General features: G+C 43.3%; 1 protein-coding gene across 1 annotated transcript in view; it reads right to left on the bottom strand.

Annotated features, from left to right (window-relative positions):
- The window catches only part of csmd2 (CUB and Sushi multiple domains 2), a 577,487-nt gene that overhangs the window by 87,872 nt on the left and 470,937 nt on the right, over positions 1-18,678 (bottom strand). Inside the window, 1 exon segment of the mRNA XM_055656152.1 lies at positions 5,379-5,561. Within this exon segment, the coding sequence (XP_055512127.1) occupies positions 5,379-5,561 (183 nt within the window).

The raw sequence follows: 18,678 nt of genomic DNA, 5'->3' as shown, positions 1-18,678 counted from the left end.
GTGTAGAGACCAATGAGGCTACCAATCTAAGCAATCACGGAATTATAATGATAGGGGAAATATTGGGCATTGTTCAAACCCTATCATTGTCAGCAACCATTGAGTGGTGCTACAAACTGATGCCAGTGTTCATGGTTGGCGTGTTACTAACCCCATCTCTAGTTGTGGATATAGATGGGATGCACAAGAAGCATCATTGCTTCAGATACATGTCATAAACTACTTGGAAATGTTGGGTGCGTTCTATGGACTAAAATCATACTGTTCAGAAATGCATCACCTGCATGTTAGACTACAGATTGATAACACCACCATGGTGACATATACTAACTACATGGGTGGAATCTAATCGGTATCATGTGATAATCCGGCTAACACAATTTGGCAATGGTGTATTCAGAAAAACATTTGAATATCAGCTAGTTACCTACCAGGTAACCTCAAATTTAGTGGCAGACACCAGGTCACGCAAATGCATTACAAACATCGAATGGATGTTGGACCGCAAAGTGTTTGCTGATATTGTAGCATGATATGAAACACCAGAGATTGATCTATTGCATCTCGGCTTAATCACCAGTTGCCTATCTGTATTTCTTGGGAATAAGACTGGGGCATCAGCGATGGATGCCTTCTCGCTGCATTGGGGGGGGGGGGGGGGGGGGGGGGGAATTGTTCTTTCTTTTATGCATTCCCTCCTTTCTGCCTCATCAGTTGGGTATTACGCAAAATACATATAAATACATATACAGGCAGTCCACGACGAAAGTATATCGGGTCCACATCAGGAAGTGGGAAATATTGTTCTAGGAACAACATCACTACTGTACGACAAACAAAAGGTCTGCTCTGGAATTCCTGGCAGGCCTCCATTATGATGAGGGGCTCAGTTACAGTGCCATTAACTGCGCCAGAAGTGCTCTTTCAGCATATCTATGGCGAGGATTAAAGCGTCATTCTGTTGGGACTCACCCCCTGGTAACCAAACTTATGAGGGGAATTTTTTAATATCAATCCCCAAGAACCAGGTACTCTCAAATATGGGATGTGAGTATTGTCCTAACGTTGCTAAGGAATTAGTCTCCAACAACAGCTCTGTCCCTGCAAAAACTGATGCATAAAACAGTCATGCTGATGGCTTTGGTCACAGCACAAAGGGTACAGTCTTTACATAAGTTAAGGCTGGACAATATGACTTCTTCAACAAGAAATATAACTTTTCATGTTCACGAATTAGTCAAACAGAACAGACCGGGACCATCAGGCCTCAAAATAGAATCTAGGACTTACCCTATAGATGATCATCTCTGTATAATAAGACATTCATTGTTATATATGGAGAACACCAAAAACATCAGAGGCTATGAGATGGCATTACCTATCAGCCACAAGCAACCCCACGAAAAAGTGTCGGTTCAAACTATTTCCAGGTGGCTGAAACGGGTTTTAACAACAGCTGGAGTGGATACTAACATATTCAAATCTCATTCCACCAGGGCTGCAGCTACATTGGCAGCTATGGAGTTGGACGTACCAATGGACCAAATCCTGGAGACAGCAGGATGGTCAAGGGAAAAAACGTTCCAACAATTCTACCATAAACCAGTGGTTAAACCTGGAACTTTTGCAGAATCAATTTTAAGTTCTGTAATATGATTCACCCCATGAAATTGGGGCTATAATTTGTTGTTAATAACTTTATCATGGATTTCAACGTCGGATTCATGTTTAAACATGTTAACACAATTCCTCCCTTAGTCAATTAAGGCAGATGTGATGCATGGACTCGTTTCCACGGCATGAAATCACAAGAGCTTTGAAATCTTCACGTAGTCACTCACGTGACTCCGAAGTAAAATAGTAAGATTAAACGAGAACTTACTAGTTCGAAGTTTGATCGTTATTTTATGAGGAGTACGTTGAGGGAATACGTGCCCTCCGCTCCCACCCTTGATCATATACTCAACTGGTATCTTCTTCTCTAATCTTACTATGATCAGTCATTACTGTTATCTGTGATTTCACACCGCTGCTTTGAAGAATGACATGCATGTGTCTTGGCGGGAATCTTCATGTATTCCCTCAACGTACTCCTCATAAAATAACGATCAAACTTCGAACTGGTAAGTTCTCGTTTAATCTTGCTATTTACCCTGGCTCCCAGGTTGAAAGGGCAAGTTGTTATTGTAAGTTCTGTTACTGTTCTTTAGAAATAAAAATTACCAAGAAAACAAGTGTGGAATATATTCAAAAGGTCAAGAGGCATCCGTGGTGATAGAAGCTAAGTTAATAGATCATGAATTTCTCCCAATGGTGAGCTGCGTACACTTACCGTTCACATATGTACCAACTATGGACTTGACTTTTCAGTTCTGATATTAACTTGCGATCCAAAGACATCCTGATTTAAAATGCTGAGCTGTTTAAAATGCTGAGGTATTTATCTTTTGTATCTGTTTCAGTTTTTCAGTGTCTGCAGAATTTTTCTTCCTCTCTGTGGTTTGAGATGCAGTGTCACATCTGACGGTGCAGGATCTGAGGGCTGACTTTCCAACTGGGAATTCTCAGCGAGACTGTCCTGACAATAACTCAGACCTAACAGTATGAATGATTCAACACTGGTGATTCTTATGACAGTACATAACTTCTGATAAAATGATTGAACTCAGCTTCCTTGCAGGAATCCACATTATATCAAGAAACAAAGTTGGCTTCTTATCTTATTATATTCTATGTCAGAGTAAGTTGCAATTCACATTTTTTCAATTTTATTCTTGGTGTCAGTGGTCCAACCAAAATTCACTGCCTTCATTAAGTTCCTTGCACCTGTCCTTGTGTCAGGTATGAAAGAGTCTGCTGTATATTATTCAGCTCTATTCTCAATTCCTCAGATAATGAGGTGGTCCATACACAGATGCAGCACCTGAGCAACACATAAATTATTGCAAATAACATTCACAGTACACCAGTGTCACACAAGGATCATCTCCCACAAGAGAAAATCCCAGTCATCTATCCTGATATTAATTGGTAGCAATACAATCAATCCCCCTCCCAAGGATCTGAAAATGGTATGGATCACCTGTGAACTAGTTACAAGAAAACGTTGAATGCTATATGTTCTGCAATGATCCATCTCCTGACTCCCGAGAAACTCCTAACAACTTAAGAACACCAACAATAGGTGTGAGGGATAATTCACTATCTCAGTGCCACAATTTTGGAAGAACAAAGCCATCCAAGAAGTGTGGTCCACTGCCTGACAACTCATGCAACGGACTAAATGCCACAATACTTCCACACTGACAGACAGTAAAGACGTTGTCCATTGTCAATAAGATGCAATGACGAAACACATAAAGTTTTCTTTGACTGCACCTCTCAAATCAAATCATCTACCACCTCGAAGATAAGCACAAAAGGAACATTCATAGTCTGGCATCTTGGTCAACATGGACGAGTTGGGCTAAAGCTAGAGCACAGAACAGTACAGCACAGGAATGGCCCTTCAGCCCATAATGTACGTGCTGAACATGATGCCAAATTAAACTGATCTCATCTGCCTGGACATGATCCCTCTATTCCCTGCACCTCCCTGCCCCTATCTAAAAGCCACTCTGGTAGCTGCCTCCACCACCACCAGAAGGCGTTCCACGCCCCCGCTATTCTCTGTGTAATAAACTTCCCCTATACATCTCCATTAAACTTTCCCCCTCTCAGGTTATAGCTATGCCCTCTAGTATTGGACATTTCCACCCTGGGAAAAAATTCTGCTGTTTACCGTATCAACACTTCTCATAATTTTACACACTACTATCAAGTCTCCCCTCAACCTCTGATGTTTCAGAGAAGACAATCCAAGTCTATGCACCCTCTCCCTGTAGCTGAAATCCTCTAACCCAGACAACATTCTGGTAAATCTCCTCTGAACCCTCTCCAAAGGCTCCACCTCTTAACATGTACCTCGGGAAAGGGGATCTACCATTCTTATTTGGTCTGGACCTTTTATCGTTCCTTGTACTGTTTGGCTTTTTTACTGGGAGACTTTCATATCCTGCTCTTCTACTTCCCATTACACCTCTACTTTATCATATCCCCCCCCAACTGGTAATTGCTAGGAAATTGTGGTACTCATACTAATGCATCTCCACACACCATTCCCATACTTTGCTTAACACTGTTTAGATAAGCACAAATATCCTGTATCCAATTCCAAAGATATAGTATATATTACTTCAATTTCATTAACAAAGAGAGTCAATTTATCAATTCCATTTTTTTAATGTTGCTCAACCTACATTTGGTTACAATGTATTGGAAACCAACCCAGAAAGGTGTTGCAAAGGCTCTTCCTATATTAATAATAATGCTTTCATGTATTCTTGCACTAAGATGAAGAAATAATGGATTTCTTGGATTATGTGATAAAGCGAGAAACAGTAAGGTATGCAATCTAAAGTACTTATTCAATAACATCATCTCTACCAATTCTGAAATGATCTATTTAGGTTCAGGTGATTTCTACTGTCCATTATATTTCATAATTTAAACCTACATGGATTGAAATTGAACACATTCATCAAACTTAGCATCAAAGCGACTGCAAGCTATTTTCCAATTTAACTCCTCCAATGAAACGAGTAATGTGATCGACAATTAATGTCTAGATTACAGGACTAGGATTTATATTAATTCATCATAGTGAAAATCACATTCATATCAGCCTCACTTTTGCCATCCCCTTAATCAGTCACTTTCTGCCATGCGATCGTAAATTGTGATTTAACCATACTACAATCAGTCCCATTGCAGCTATAGTTTTATAGTTTTAGTCAATCCATCTTAAAAATATTTCATACTGATGATCTGATTAATCTTTCCTTTCCACCATATCTTTAGTCGTTCTCCTTTTAAAACAATATATTTCACCAATGTTTTTTAACCAATCCGTCATGAGCCTCACAACAACGATAGTGGAATTAATCTGACAATAAAATTACTCAAACCCAAGGTATTCTTGTAAAACTTTACATCTTATTGAAATGGAATACAATGCAAAATAGCTGAGCAAATTTAGAAAGCTTGATGCAGTTTTGCCACAGTGTTATTAAAGTATATTCAAAATCAAAAAGGCATATGAGCTATTTTGGTATATACTCAAAGAGTTAAATTTCTAAATATTCAATACCATCAACTAAAATTAAGTTTCATGTAAATTGGTACCTTTGCAGAGAACAACCATGAATTCTAAATGATATAGTGTTTAGTGTTTGTTCATTAATTGACCACTTAGGCCACTTATTCTGATATATCACAAGTACAGTGGAATGATCTTGCCCCCCCAGCTGGTTTGTTCTAATGCCCAGTGAATTAGGTACCTTGACACTCAGGTTGGCTACCACTCCAGGTGCCATCGGGCTGACAAATACGATCTGAAGATCCCCTTAGTGCATAGCCAGCTTCACAGGTGAATCGGACCATGTTCTTCACTTGAAAGTCTTTGCCAAGCCGAATGCCATGTGCTGGGATCCCTGGATCACCACAATATCCTAGGCTGTCCCCTGCAAGCCAAGGGAATGTACAAACATCAGAATACAAAATTAATTTTCACATGTAAGGTGACCAAATTCCATTGTCAGTGTTAAATAAAATACTGTAACAAGCAATATCAACAGTTCATTGATCAAAGTGCTATGGACTTTGTATGTTTTCCCTGTGACCATGCGGGGTTTTGCCGAGTGCTCCAGTTTCCGCCCACACTCCAAAGATGCACAGGTTTTGCTTTGTTGAATTGCCCCTAGTAAATTGTACGAACGGGGTGATCACTGGTCGGTGTTGACTCGGTGGGCCGAAGGGCCTGTTTCCACACTGTATCTCTACACTAAACTAACATATACCATTGGGCAATAATAACAGATGAAGTCATTCATAGACAATAAAATAACATGTTTGAAATCACTCGGAAGAACTCTCATAAGTTGTGGTGTTTATAGGTGCCAGAGACATGGGCGTGGGGCTTAGCTGTGGCCTGTAACTTGATCCAAATGGCAGAACGCTGGGGTGAATTGGCCACTGGACCAATGTAAATATAAAGTGAAGCAACAATAGAAAAAGACCAGTTTTCCCGTGTTTAGCATCAGCTAGAACACTTCAGTAGCAAGATCGATATCTACTTCAAAAGCTGGGACTGAAGATGCTGAGTGTGTATAGTTTAGCTTCAGTATAACATAACATATTTGAATGTCAACTGGAGATGCTCTTGTACATCCTTACTTATTTTAGCAAAAATAAATAATGTCATCCTGACACAAGGTAGCAAAAAAATATTTTAAAGTTGCGATTTGTTATTTTTACTGATGTAAAATCGGAATCACCTTCAAAGCATCATTTATGCAACAATAGTTCATTGAAGTTTTAGTTATGGCGACATTTTTTTATTGTCAAGCTAGTACATGAAAGTTTGCCAACACAGTGAAAATGGTGAGTTTATCTGCATGCGAAAATAAAGTGTGGGATGAAACATGACATTCCATCTACATTCGCACTGAAGCAGCTCCTCGCAGATTTTTATTATGCATAGTCCACTGGGCTATCAGATTGTGAGTGGGTATATTTGTACTCTGATGCAATGACAACTTTCAATCATTCCACCTCTGGTAAACTGGTGAAGCCCTGCCATCTGCTAGTCCATCCCGAGAGGTTTCTACTGTTCCAACTCTCCTTGTTTGACATTGTTTAAAACACGTCTTTGACCAGGTTTCACTGTGTTGCAAAGTGTCAGTGCCGATGTTGCTCGGGTTGTATCTTCTAACCAAGCTGTTTGAATAGATTCATAACACTGGCAGTCCATCCGATAAGGTGGAAATTTTGCAGGCACTTCCTGTCCAGAAAACGCACCGCCTATCACATTGGCCAATGATTGTGCTGTTTGCTGACTCTCAATCAGCTGCACAGGGATGGAGGAGTCATGGACAGTTCATCAACCAACATATGCCCAAACCCTCAATCTCTCAGTGCTCAGTTTAGATTCTGCCTGGACCACTTTACTCCAGACCTCATTCCACCCTGCTCTTAAAGTTAAGGATATAATTGATTAGTGAATTCCTTGATGAATCTTCATAACAGTAAAATTAATAAAAGTTCCTGGCACAGTTATCTGCAATCATGCCTGGCTTTGAGAACAACGGCGAAGGTTAATGGAAGCCAATAATGTTGGGAACAAAGGAGAACATTTTTCAAGGCTCACATTTCTCAGGGCACTATTCCAGGCCCAAATATATTCATCAATGACTTTATAAGAAGGGAAGATGTTTGTCACTGCTCACATGCATTCAGTAAACCCTCCCAAAATGATATTGTTGATGGTCACATACAATAAGACTATAACAGTTAAACATGTCCCCTTCATAATGCATGGTCATGACTGAGTCCCTATAATGGTGGTAGATAGTGCACCAGCAAATGCTGCTACCTCAAACCACCATGGTCCTGGGTTCATTTTTGACCTTAGATATTGACCGTGTTGAGTTTCCACACTCATTCTGCGACTGGGAGTATTCAGGATGTTATTGAGAACTTCCAGCAAAGCATCAGAGGTATAGGAGCAGAACAACAAACAAACTGCCCACTCTCTCACCTCGTCAACCACTATCCATTCCACCCGAGAAAGAATCTGCAATTTCCACATTGGTCTCACTGGCCACTGCAGATCCAACAAAACCAAAGTGGAAGTAAATCATTTTCGATCTTTTTTTTTTTTTTTTTTTTTTTTTTTGTTTATTTTATTAGAAGTTAATACAGCACAAAACAGTACAGTGGAACCTAATTTTAGGTGCCAACTATGTAATACCGTAATCCATTCTATGTACAACCTCTAGTTTTATGTTATGAGAAGGAAGTAAGCAAGACAAGAAAAAGAAAACAATAGAAAGAGGAAAAAGTGGAAAAATAGATGGTAGAGAGTAGAAAAACGTGAAGTGTGTATATAAAAAATAAAAAAGGAAGAGAGAAAGTGGAAAGTAGAAATAGAAGAGAAGGCCCCTTAAAAGAGAATTTTTCAAATCTGTATTCGGAGATGTAGATCTATCCGCGTCATGAACTGAAATCAGCAATCTTTACGGTACCGCTGCATCACATGATTCCAAAAAGTCGATGAAAGGAGACCAACTCCTTAAGAATTGGTCATATTTATCTATTAGTCGGAGTCTCATTTCTTCAAGGCGTGCTATGTCCATCATATTCCTAATCCACATTTTAACAGTTGGTATGGTTGTATTTTTCCAAAATTTAAGTATCAATTTCTTTCCAATTATTAACCCATAATTCAAAAAAACATTTTGATCTTTATTTAAATTGGTATCTTCTCCTATTATTCCAAATATAATCCATTCCATTTTGGGTTCTATTCTTGACTTGAAAAGCTTTGTAAATATATCAAATATATCTCTCCAAAATTTATTCAACTTTGTACATCCTACAAATGAATGTGTTATATTAGCGTTTTGAAACAAACATTTATCGCATCTGGGAGAGACGTTTGGATAAAATGTATTCAACCTCGTTTTTGAATAATATAGTCTATGATCATTTTCGATCTTGAAGGAATGCTTAAATAGAAGAAGAATGTTTCTGAGATGGTACATAAGGAATCTTCCTTGTTGCTTGTTCAATGTTGACAAAAAGTGCTTTAGTTGGTAGGTTAATTAAAAAAAACCCTGTGCTTAATACATTTAAACTAGAAAAGTGTGCTAGAATACAAATCAATCCCAATGTTTATTTGGATGGTAGATCAGGGTAAAGGACCTCGACAGTCTAATCCTGCTTAAATGATCCAATATAACACTTTTATACCTGTGTTGCTCTTTGACTTTCAACACAGGTAAATGGAGGCCTGATTTATATTTTTCATGCAGTATGATGCCTCAGAAATGAAGATATTTAGAACATTTGAGTAGAACATTTCAGATTGCTGTGAAAAAGTTTAAAGATTTAGAAGTTACAAAATGGATTCTGCTGTAGATTTAGAAGCAATAAAATGGATGCCTTGTGGTGCGTGGGTCTCAAAAGGAAGCACGAAGTCCAGTGTTTTGAGAGGCACCTTTAATTATGTTCCTCCCGGTTGTAGGAAAGACCAAACAAGAGAAAGATGGCACCCAAACCCCTCCCTTTAAACCCTCTGACTAAGGGCCACCTCCAGACTGAATCACTCCAGTGCCGAGGGGTTCGACAGTATGATGGCACGACCCTTGGGACCCGCCACAGCCTAACCTTTCTCCTACTACACTAGTGAGTTCTGCACAATAACATGAATGTTTTCGCCTTTCTTCTACAACACTAGCAAGGTTACAGCACAATACATGAATGTTTTTCTCTATGATATAAACAATCAGAAAAATGTTCAGACAATTCATTCCTACCCTTTACTCTACGGATTGTAATGTACAAAAAGTAGAAAAACAAGGTCAAAAAACAAGAGTGCTTGAATCTGCAAAAAATAGCTCCTTCAGCATAAACATATATGGGCTAACCTTTCCTCTATCAGAAGAACATGTCAATCCTCTGATTTTAACAGGCAAGAGGCTGTACAATGCTCTGTAAGAATTGCTGATTATTAGGGTATACATATATCTGATTGAACATTACCTCTGTGTGTGGAGAAAGAGAGACTCTGTAGTCTGTATTTTACAGACTGGGGAGAATTGATCCCACACCTGCCTGGTGAAATAAAGACGTTACTGTATTACTAACTTTTGTGTTGTTATCTGTTTGAAGTAAAAATAAACCTTAACAGCTGGATACTGCTGGAATGGAGGGGGGTGGGGGGATCTGACACCCCATCAAGGATACAAGTACAGTATAATGGGACATACAATATTTAGCCTCTTGTGTAACACAAGGGCTTGAACACAAAATCAGGAATGTAATGCTAAGGCTTTATAAGGTACTGGTACGGCCACATTTGGAATATTGTGAGGAATTTTTGGCACCATATCTGAGGAATAATGTACTGGCTCTGGAGAGGGTCCAATACCACAAGGATGATCCCAGGAATTAGTAGATTAACCTATGATGAGCATTTGTCGGCATTGGGCCTTTACTCACTGGAGTTTAGAAGAATGAGGGGGTACATAGAAACATAGAAAATAGGTGCAGGAGTAGGCCATTCGGCCCTTCGAGCCTGCACCGCCATTCTATTCAATATGATCATGGCTGATCATCCAACTCAGTATCCCATCCCTGTCTTCTCTCCACACCCCCTGATCCCTTCACTCTCTGTGTAAAAAATGATTTTCTCATCTCGGTCCTAAAAGACTTCCCTCTTATCCTTAAACTGTGACCCCTAGTTCTGGACTTCCCCAACATCGGGAATAAGCTTCCTGCATCTAGCCTGTCCAACCCCTTAAGAATTTTGTACGTTTCTATAAGATCCCCACTCAATCTTCTGAATTCCAGCGTGTACAAGCCGAGACTATCCAGTCTTTCTTCATATGAAAGTCCTGCCATCCCAGGAATCAGTCTGGTGAACCTTCTCTGTACTCCCTCTATGGCAAGAATGTCTTTCCTCAGATTAGGAAACCAAAACTGTACGCAATACTCCAGGTGTGGTCTCACCAAGACCCTGTACAACTGTAGTTGAACCTCCCTGCTCTGATACTCAAATCCTTTTGCTATGAATGCTAGCATACCATTTGCTTTCTTCACTGCCTGCTACACCTGCATTCCTACTTTCAATGACTGGTGTGCCATGACACCCAGGTCTTGTTACATCTCCCCTTTTCCTAATCGGCCACCATTCAGATAATAGTCTACTTTACTGTTTTTGCCACCAAAGTGGATAACCTCACATTTATCCACATTATACTGCATCTGCCATGCATGTGCCCACTCACCCAACCTATCCAAGTTACCTTGCAGCCTCCTAGCATCCTCCTCACAACTAACACTGCCCCCCAGCTTCGTGTCATCCGCAAACTTGGAGATGTTGCATACCTCATTGAAACATCAGAATAGTGAAAGGCTTGAATAGATTGGATGTGTAGAAGATGTTTCCAAATAGTAGGAGGGTCTAGGACTAGAGGTCATAGTCTTAGAATTAAAAAATGTTTTTTTAGGATGAAGATGAGGAGAAATCTGTGGAATTCTTTGCCACGGAAGGCTGTAGAGGCCGATTCAGTGGATATTTTTAAGGCATAGATTGATGGACGTTTGATTAGTACAGGTGTCAGAGGTTATGGGGAGAAGGCAGGAGAATGGGGTTAGGGGCCTGTCCCACTGCGGCGACCTAACCCGCGAGTCCAGAAGAGTTTGCCCTCGACTCATACATGCAGCATGGTCGACACGAGGTCCTAGGAAGTCTTTGTAACTCTCCTTCATGCTCGGGAGTAGTCCCCGCGTACTCGAGGCCTCAGCTAGGTCATTGCGTATTTTTCAACATGCTGAAAAATGCCCGTAAGTAAAAAAAGATCGCCATGGAAAAAAAATCTATATATTTTTTACTTGTAGGTTTAGTCGAGATAGGTCGTAGTAGGTCGGCATGTTATTCATGGGTAATCAAGGGTAGTTGAAGGTAATCGAAGGTAGTTGAAGGTAGCCGTAGATAGTTTTCAACATAGTCGAAGGGAGGTCGAAGAGGATCGAAGGAGATCGTCTTCACTCTCCACTATTCGGTGTCCAATTTTCCCAAAGCTAGTCGAAGCTGGTCGAAGCTAGTCTTCAACACAGTCGAAGGAGGTCTTCCACATAGTCGAAGGAGGTCTTCAACATGACACTATTTCAAACTCTCCTAAACTCTTCTAAACTCGCCAATTATGTCGCCGTAGTGGGACAGGCCCTTTACTCTCCTTCATGCACGAGAGTAGTCTCCGCATACTCGAGGTTCAGCTAGGTCGCGGTGTATTTTTCAACATTCTGATTTAAAAATGGTCGCCATGGGAAAAATCATTAATTTTTTTACTCGTAGGTTGGCATGTTATTCGTAGGTAATCGAGTGTATTCGAAGGTAATCAAAGGTACACACAATACAATTTATTTGTCACTTGAACCTCATAGAGGCTCAAATGAAATGTTGTTTCTGCAGTCATACACACATGAAAAAAAGACCCAAGACACAACACAATTTACACAGACATCCATCACAGCGCATCTCCTCCTCGCTGTGATGGAAGGCAAAAACTTATCCCTCCCCTGCACTCCCCATTCCCCTCCCGATGTCAGTCAAAGCCCCCGGCAGGCGATGGCAATTGTCCCGCGGCCAATAACGCCGCGCTGGGTGATGCAAGGCCGCACTCCGGGTCTTGGTGTTGGAGCCCCCGGCGGGCGCTACAAACGCCCCGCAGCCATTGAAGCCATGCCGGGCGATGATGTAAGGCCCCGCTCCAGGTACTCCTCGACCCCACGACTCGGGCGGGTGAAGTCACCGTTGCGGAAGACGCGAAAAGCGGTCTCCCAGCAGGGACCCGCGGGCTCCCGGTGTCACTGTCCACCAGACCTGCGGTAAGCCTCCGAATCCCCGGGGTCGGGTCGCAGCAGCGCGCCGCCACCGCTCCACCCGCTCAGAACTCGGCCAGCTCTACGATGGTGATTAGATCCGCAGCTCTGCGACTGGAGCCCTAGGTCGTCCCTGCTGGAGGCCGCTCCACGTTGCAGCCCCAATGACAATGGAGACCCGACAGGGAAAAGGTCGAGTTCTCCGTGCAGGGGAAAGATTTTAAAAGTTTCCCCCCCCCCCACACACACACACATACACACACCCATACACAAAAAAATAAATAAAAACTACATTAAAACGGGACAAAAAATAACAAAAAGACAGACGGACGGCAGAGGCTGCTGCGACGTGAGTCGCGCCGCCCACCGGAACTCGCTACCTAGTCGAAGGTAGTCATAGTCGAAAGGAGGTCGAGGGAGGTCAAAGGAGATCAAATGAAGTCATCTTCACTCTCCACTATTCGGTGTCCAATTTTCCTGATGCTAGTCAAAGCTAATCTTCAACATAGTCGAAGGAGGTCTTCAACATGACACTTTTTCAAACTCTCCTAAACTCGGGGATTAGGTTGCCGCAGTGGGACAGCCCCTTTAGGTGGGCGAGATAGATCAGCCATGATTGAATGGCGGAGTAGACTTGATGGGCTGAATGGCCTAATTCTATTCCTATCACTTATGACCTTATGAACCCAACCCATCCCACTGTTCTCCCATTGTTGAGCTTCAACCCATGAATATCAATAACATTGTTGCATTTCGCACCCCTGTCAACATTGTTAATAGGCTCCTATCTTTAATTATGCTTTTAAAACATAAATACTCTTCTTGTAATTAATAGATATAAAAGCAGAGGTTTCAGATGTGGATTTCCTCACAAGCCATGGTTGCCGCTGCAGTGGTTTAATACACTTTTAATGTGTTTGCTGTCTCACACATTTTAATACATGGAAATTACCACACAAAAACTGCATAAAGCAATGAAAAGTTCATTGTGAACAGTTCCTCTGTATTTCTGTCAACACTGAAAAGCAAAGAAAATCAAAGAGCTTGGAGCTATTCATATGAATGCTTGTCACAACTGTTGTTTGTCAGCTGCAGAAAAGCGCAACTGGCAGGGCATTGAATTCATCATCTGCCCAAAACCTACACTTTGAAAGCTTCACCTGCAGTCTCCTTCCAAGTATTTTGAAAAGAGCAAAGACATTCTCAAATCCTCTCAAAAGGAGTTATCAATCCTCTGTGCCATGGGATTTTGTCATCCCGTGGCACAAAGTAAATGCTGGGAAATTCAGGAAACAAACATCTAGAATGAAATACACAGAATCCTTGAAATATTACATCAATATCGGTAGCAAAATGCACTTCAAACGGATAGATTTTAATCACAACTTTGAGTAATTTGAAAGCAATTCAACTTTACTTGGATATTAAAATGTTGGATTACTGATGAAATCAATTCCAGGTGAAATTTCCTTTGAGGTGATAATTCCAGTGATTGGTGTGTAAAAAAAAATCCACTCACATAACAATGCAAACCAGTATCAACATGTCATATTGAAATGCTATTAGAAGTTCCAGGGATAGTTCATAGGGGAACTATAAGTAGCAGGTATGTTTAACAAGGAAGTTTTGATATTCGTTTAAGGAACTGTAGATGCTGGAAAATCGAAGGTACAAATACCTATTTGAAATAAAATATTTTAATATAACATTTGCCTTCCCCTAGCTTGTATAGAAGAACATTGTTATAATCTATGGACAATTAATGGTGTTAGATTATTCAGTCTTTGACATTTTTTCAGTACATAGGCCTGGATGGTTGTTTGAATGGATGTGTTCGTAACAGAGGATAAATTGATTTATAGTGTCTCCACATTGCGGAATTCATAGAATTGTTACAGTAGAGGAAGAGGTTCGTTGGCCCTCTATGCTCATGCCTACTCTCTTCCAGGACAATTCACGTTCCACCTCTCAGTCTCTTCTCCACAGCAATTCCTCTCTTCATCATATATCTCTATAATTACAGTTTGAGGCCACAATAAGACCTGCCACCACACCATCTGCAGGCAGTCCATTCCAGTTTCCAGTCACAAATGTAAAACACTTTTTTCCCCATGCAAGCATTGATTTTCAATCTCATTTATTTTATATCCATGAGCTGTACTCCTTGTCATTGCCTTCAGTGAGAATAACCTCACAACGCAAACTTTGTCTAGATCCCTCATCATCCTTCTCTCAAGGAAACTATCCTAACTTTTCTAATCTATCCTATAAAAAAGATTAGACTTAATGAGCTGCTGACTGCAGACCGTTCGACTTTACATGCTTATGGGGGCGAGGTGCTGAAACCTGTGGGGAAGGCCACTTTCAATTGTGTGCTGCAGAAGTTATCGCGGCCTCTCCTGTTCTATGTTCTCGACTATGACTGTGTGACTCTGTTGGGAAACCAGGCATGCCAGGACCTAGGACTGGTGTCCTTCGACCGCACCGTCAACAGTGCAGGTGTTGCTGGATCCGATGTCTGAGTACCCAGACCTGTTCGACAATGAGCTGGACAAGCTACCACTCGTTTACAAAATCGCCACCGACCCGAAAGTGGTGCCCGTGGTCCATGCACCACACAGAGCATCCCTCACTATGAAGGATAAAGTTGAGTCTATGCTGAAAAGCATGGTCGCAATGGGAGTGCTGGAAGCGGTTAGCGAACCCACCGACTGGGTCTCCACCATGGTCGCCACCCTGAAAAAGGACAAGAACGAGATACAGGTGTGCATCAATCCGAAGGACCTGAACCTCGCGATCAGGCGACCACACTACCCCATGAGAACCGTGGAAGACATTGCAGCTCAAGTTGGCCAGGCCACGATCTTCTCTGTCCTTGATGCAAAGAGCTCTTTCTGGCAAATACCTCTCGACAAACGCTCCTCCGACCTGACAACGTTTGCCACTCCATATGGCAGATTCAAGTTCTTACAGATGCCATTTGGTATTAGCTCTGCCAGCGAGGTGTTTCAGCGGTCCATGGAACAGCTGTTCGCCGGCATGCCATGTGCCATCATCGTGGATGACATCCTAGTCTATGGGAAGAATGCCGCCGAACATGACAAGAACCTCCGCCGGGTCCTGGACCGGGCCCGACAGATCAATTTGAAACTGAACGGAAAAAAAATGCAGATTCCGCGTCTCCGAAGTGCCTTACGTCTGGCACATCTTCACTTCTAACGGTCTGAAGCCCGACCCGCAAAAGACAAATGCAATCTCCCAGATGACAGCCCCCACCGACGTCCTCAGTTTGCAGCGATTCCTGGGCATGGTTAACTACATGGGGAAGTTCATACCTAATCTCAGTGAACTAAGCTCGTCCCTGAGACAGCTAACAAAAAAGGACACTGCCTGGTCCTGGTTCCCACAACACCAGCAGGCTTTCGAATGGCTGAAGTCTAAATTATTCGACCTGCGCCGTCCCATTGTTGTTACCTGTGATGCCTCTCGTTTTGGACTAGGTGCTGCTTGCCTGCAGCTCTACGACGACGGATCGCTGTTACCGATCTCGTATGCCTCACGGACCATGACCGACACGGAGTAACGGTATGCACAGATCGAGAAGGATCTCCTGGCGGTGGTGTTCGCCTGCTCCAAGTTCAAAGACTTCCTCTTCGGCAGCAAATTCACAGTCGAAACCGACCACCAGCCATTAGTGACTATCCTCAACAAACCGATACATATTGCCCCCGCCAGGCTGCAGTGCATGATGCTGCAGCTCCAGCGTTTTGATTTCAACATCGTTTACAAGAAGGGCACTGAGATGCATGTGGCTGACACCCTGTCTCGTGCCCCACTAGCCTCCTGTGACCGTCACCCCTACGAGCAGGAGGACCTGCTGGTACTGAACGTCAACTTTGTCCCAACCAAGCAGCTGCTGTGCCTAACCGAGCACACCGCCGCTGACCCTGCATTGCAGCAGCTCGCAGCCGTTATCAAGCGCGGATGGCCCGACAGACGCACCACTTTGCCATCGGGTGCCCAGCCTTTCTTCCTAGTCCGTGATGAACTGGTGATCCAAGACGGTGTCATCGTCAAAGGCCACAAGGTTGTGGTCCCAGCCTCCCTCTACGATCTATACTTCAATGCAGCCCACAGCAGTCATCCCGGGGTCGATGCTACCATTTCTCATGCCCAAGGACAATTTTACTGGCCCGGTATGGCCAAATACATCAGGGACAGAGTGTCCTCCTGTCCCTCCTGTAACAACCTCGCCCCACACCAGCAGCGCCAGCCCCTTTTGCAGCAGCCGGTGCCTACCATGCCCTGGACATCGCTGGCTGCGACATATTCGAATGGTGGGGCAAGCAATTTCTCGTCCTGGTCGACTCCTACTCCAACTGGTTCGAGGTGGACATACTTCCCTCCATCACCTCCGAGATGGTCATCAGCAAGCTGCGCAGGCACTTCGCCACCTTCGGTGCCCCTGTACGCTTGCAGACCGACAACGGCCGGCAATTCACTAGCACCGAATTCAAGGCTTTCGCTGCCAGGTGGAACTTTCATCACTACACCAGCAGTCCTCAGTATCCTCAGAGTAATGGCCTGGCCGAACGGGCTGTGCCGAGTGCTAAGGCTCTGCTGGAGCAGTCGCGCCTGTCCAACTGCGATTTCTACCTGGGCTTGCTCAACCTACAAAACATCTCCCAGGACCCAGCCATGGGTTCCCCTGCCCAGCGTCTGATGTCGAGGATGACAAGACCACCCATGCCAATCGCCCAACAGGCCCTGCTACGCAAAGTGCTCGAGCCTGCCACTGTCCAACAGCGGATTGACCAGAAGCATGAAAGTCAACGACGGTCGCATGATAAGTCCTGCCGCTCGCTGTCTCCTCTAATGCCAGGCCAAGTCGTTCGGATGCAGACTACCACCGGCTACTCCCGCCTCGCGACCATGGTCAGTATGGCTGACTCCCCCAGATCTTACCTGGTGGACTACGAAGGGACTGTTTACCTTCAGAGCCGTCAACACCTGCTGGCCGTGAACGAGTTGAAGCCTGCACCTGCGGGTCCTTATGCTCCTCCGTTGCCGTTCCAGCCTGTCACTGCCGATCTCTCTGCTGTTCCCCGCATGCCGCTTACCCCTGCCCTGCTGCGGTCTCCTCATCCTCTGCGTTCTCCTCCTCCTTGGCTGCTTGGTTTTGGCCGGGTTTCTCCACCTCCTCAGAGTTCAACTCCCCCTCCTGCTTTTCCAGCTTCGACTGTGCTTGATCCTGCTTTAACTTTCTCGCCTGCCTCCGCTACGCCTTCTCTTCTTTCCGATGGGGGGGGGGAGGTGTTGTACGCACGCGTTCGGGTCGCATTGTCAAGCCACCTGTTCGCTACGGCGACTTTGCTTAAACTCACATGCCCTGTGCTGTTACATTGCCACGGCTCTAATTCTGTTTTGATTTCTAAGGGGAAGGATGTAGATGGTCCATGCATGCAACCAATAATATAGCTACCTCAGTACCACTAACCACGCCTTAGTTATCAAGTATAATAACTCTCTCTATCTCTCCCTCCCTCTCTTGGTTCCAGCATGGTTATAGACTGCAAGTAGTCAGTGCTGGAATGTGTCTAACCTGAGTGATCATTAAACAATAAGTAAAGTTACAAGTGTGTCAGACTTAATTTCTTTACACTTCCCATAAATCTTTTCCAGATCTTCTACAAAGCCTTCACATCCTTTCTCTCAGGAGGTTACCAGAACTGAGCACAATACTTGAGTTGAAGGTGGGCCAGAGTTTTGTAGGAAGGAACTTCAGATGCCGGTTTACACCGAAGATAGACACAAAATGCTGGAGTAACTCAGCGGCCCAGGCAGTATCTCCAGCAAGAGGGAATGGGTGACGTTTCAGTTTGAGACCCTTCTTCAAACTCTGAAGAAGGGTCTCAACCTGAAACAACAAAAGTTTCTAAAGGTATGTAAAAAGGAAAAGATTAGTGAAGCCAAATGTAGGTCCCTTACAGTCAGAGACAGGTGAATTCATAATGGGAAACAAGGAAATGTCAGAACAGTTAAATGAGTACTTTGGTTCTGTCTTCTCTAAGGATGACAATTTCCTGGAAATACTAGTGCACCGAGGATCTGGTGGGAGGGAGCAACTGAAGGGAATCCACATTAGTCAGAAAATGGTGTTAGGTAAACCGTTGTGTGCAATTTTGGTCTCCT

Source organism: Leucoraja erinacea, chromosome 26 (assembly GCF_028641065.1).
Source record: "Leucoraja erinacea ecotype New England chromosome 26, Leri_hhj_1, whole genome shotgun sequence".
NCBI classification, from domain to species: Eukaryota; Metazoa; Chordata; class Chondrichthyes; order Rajiformes; family Rajidae; genus Leucoraja; species Leucoraja erinaceus.
Note: the sequence above shows the minus strand (reverse complement) of the source record. Positions and strands in the feature narration are given on the sequence as shown.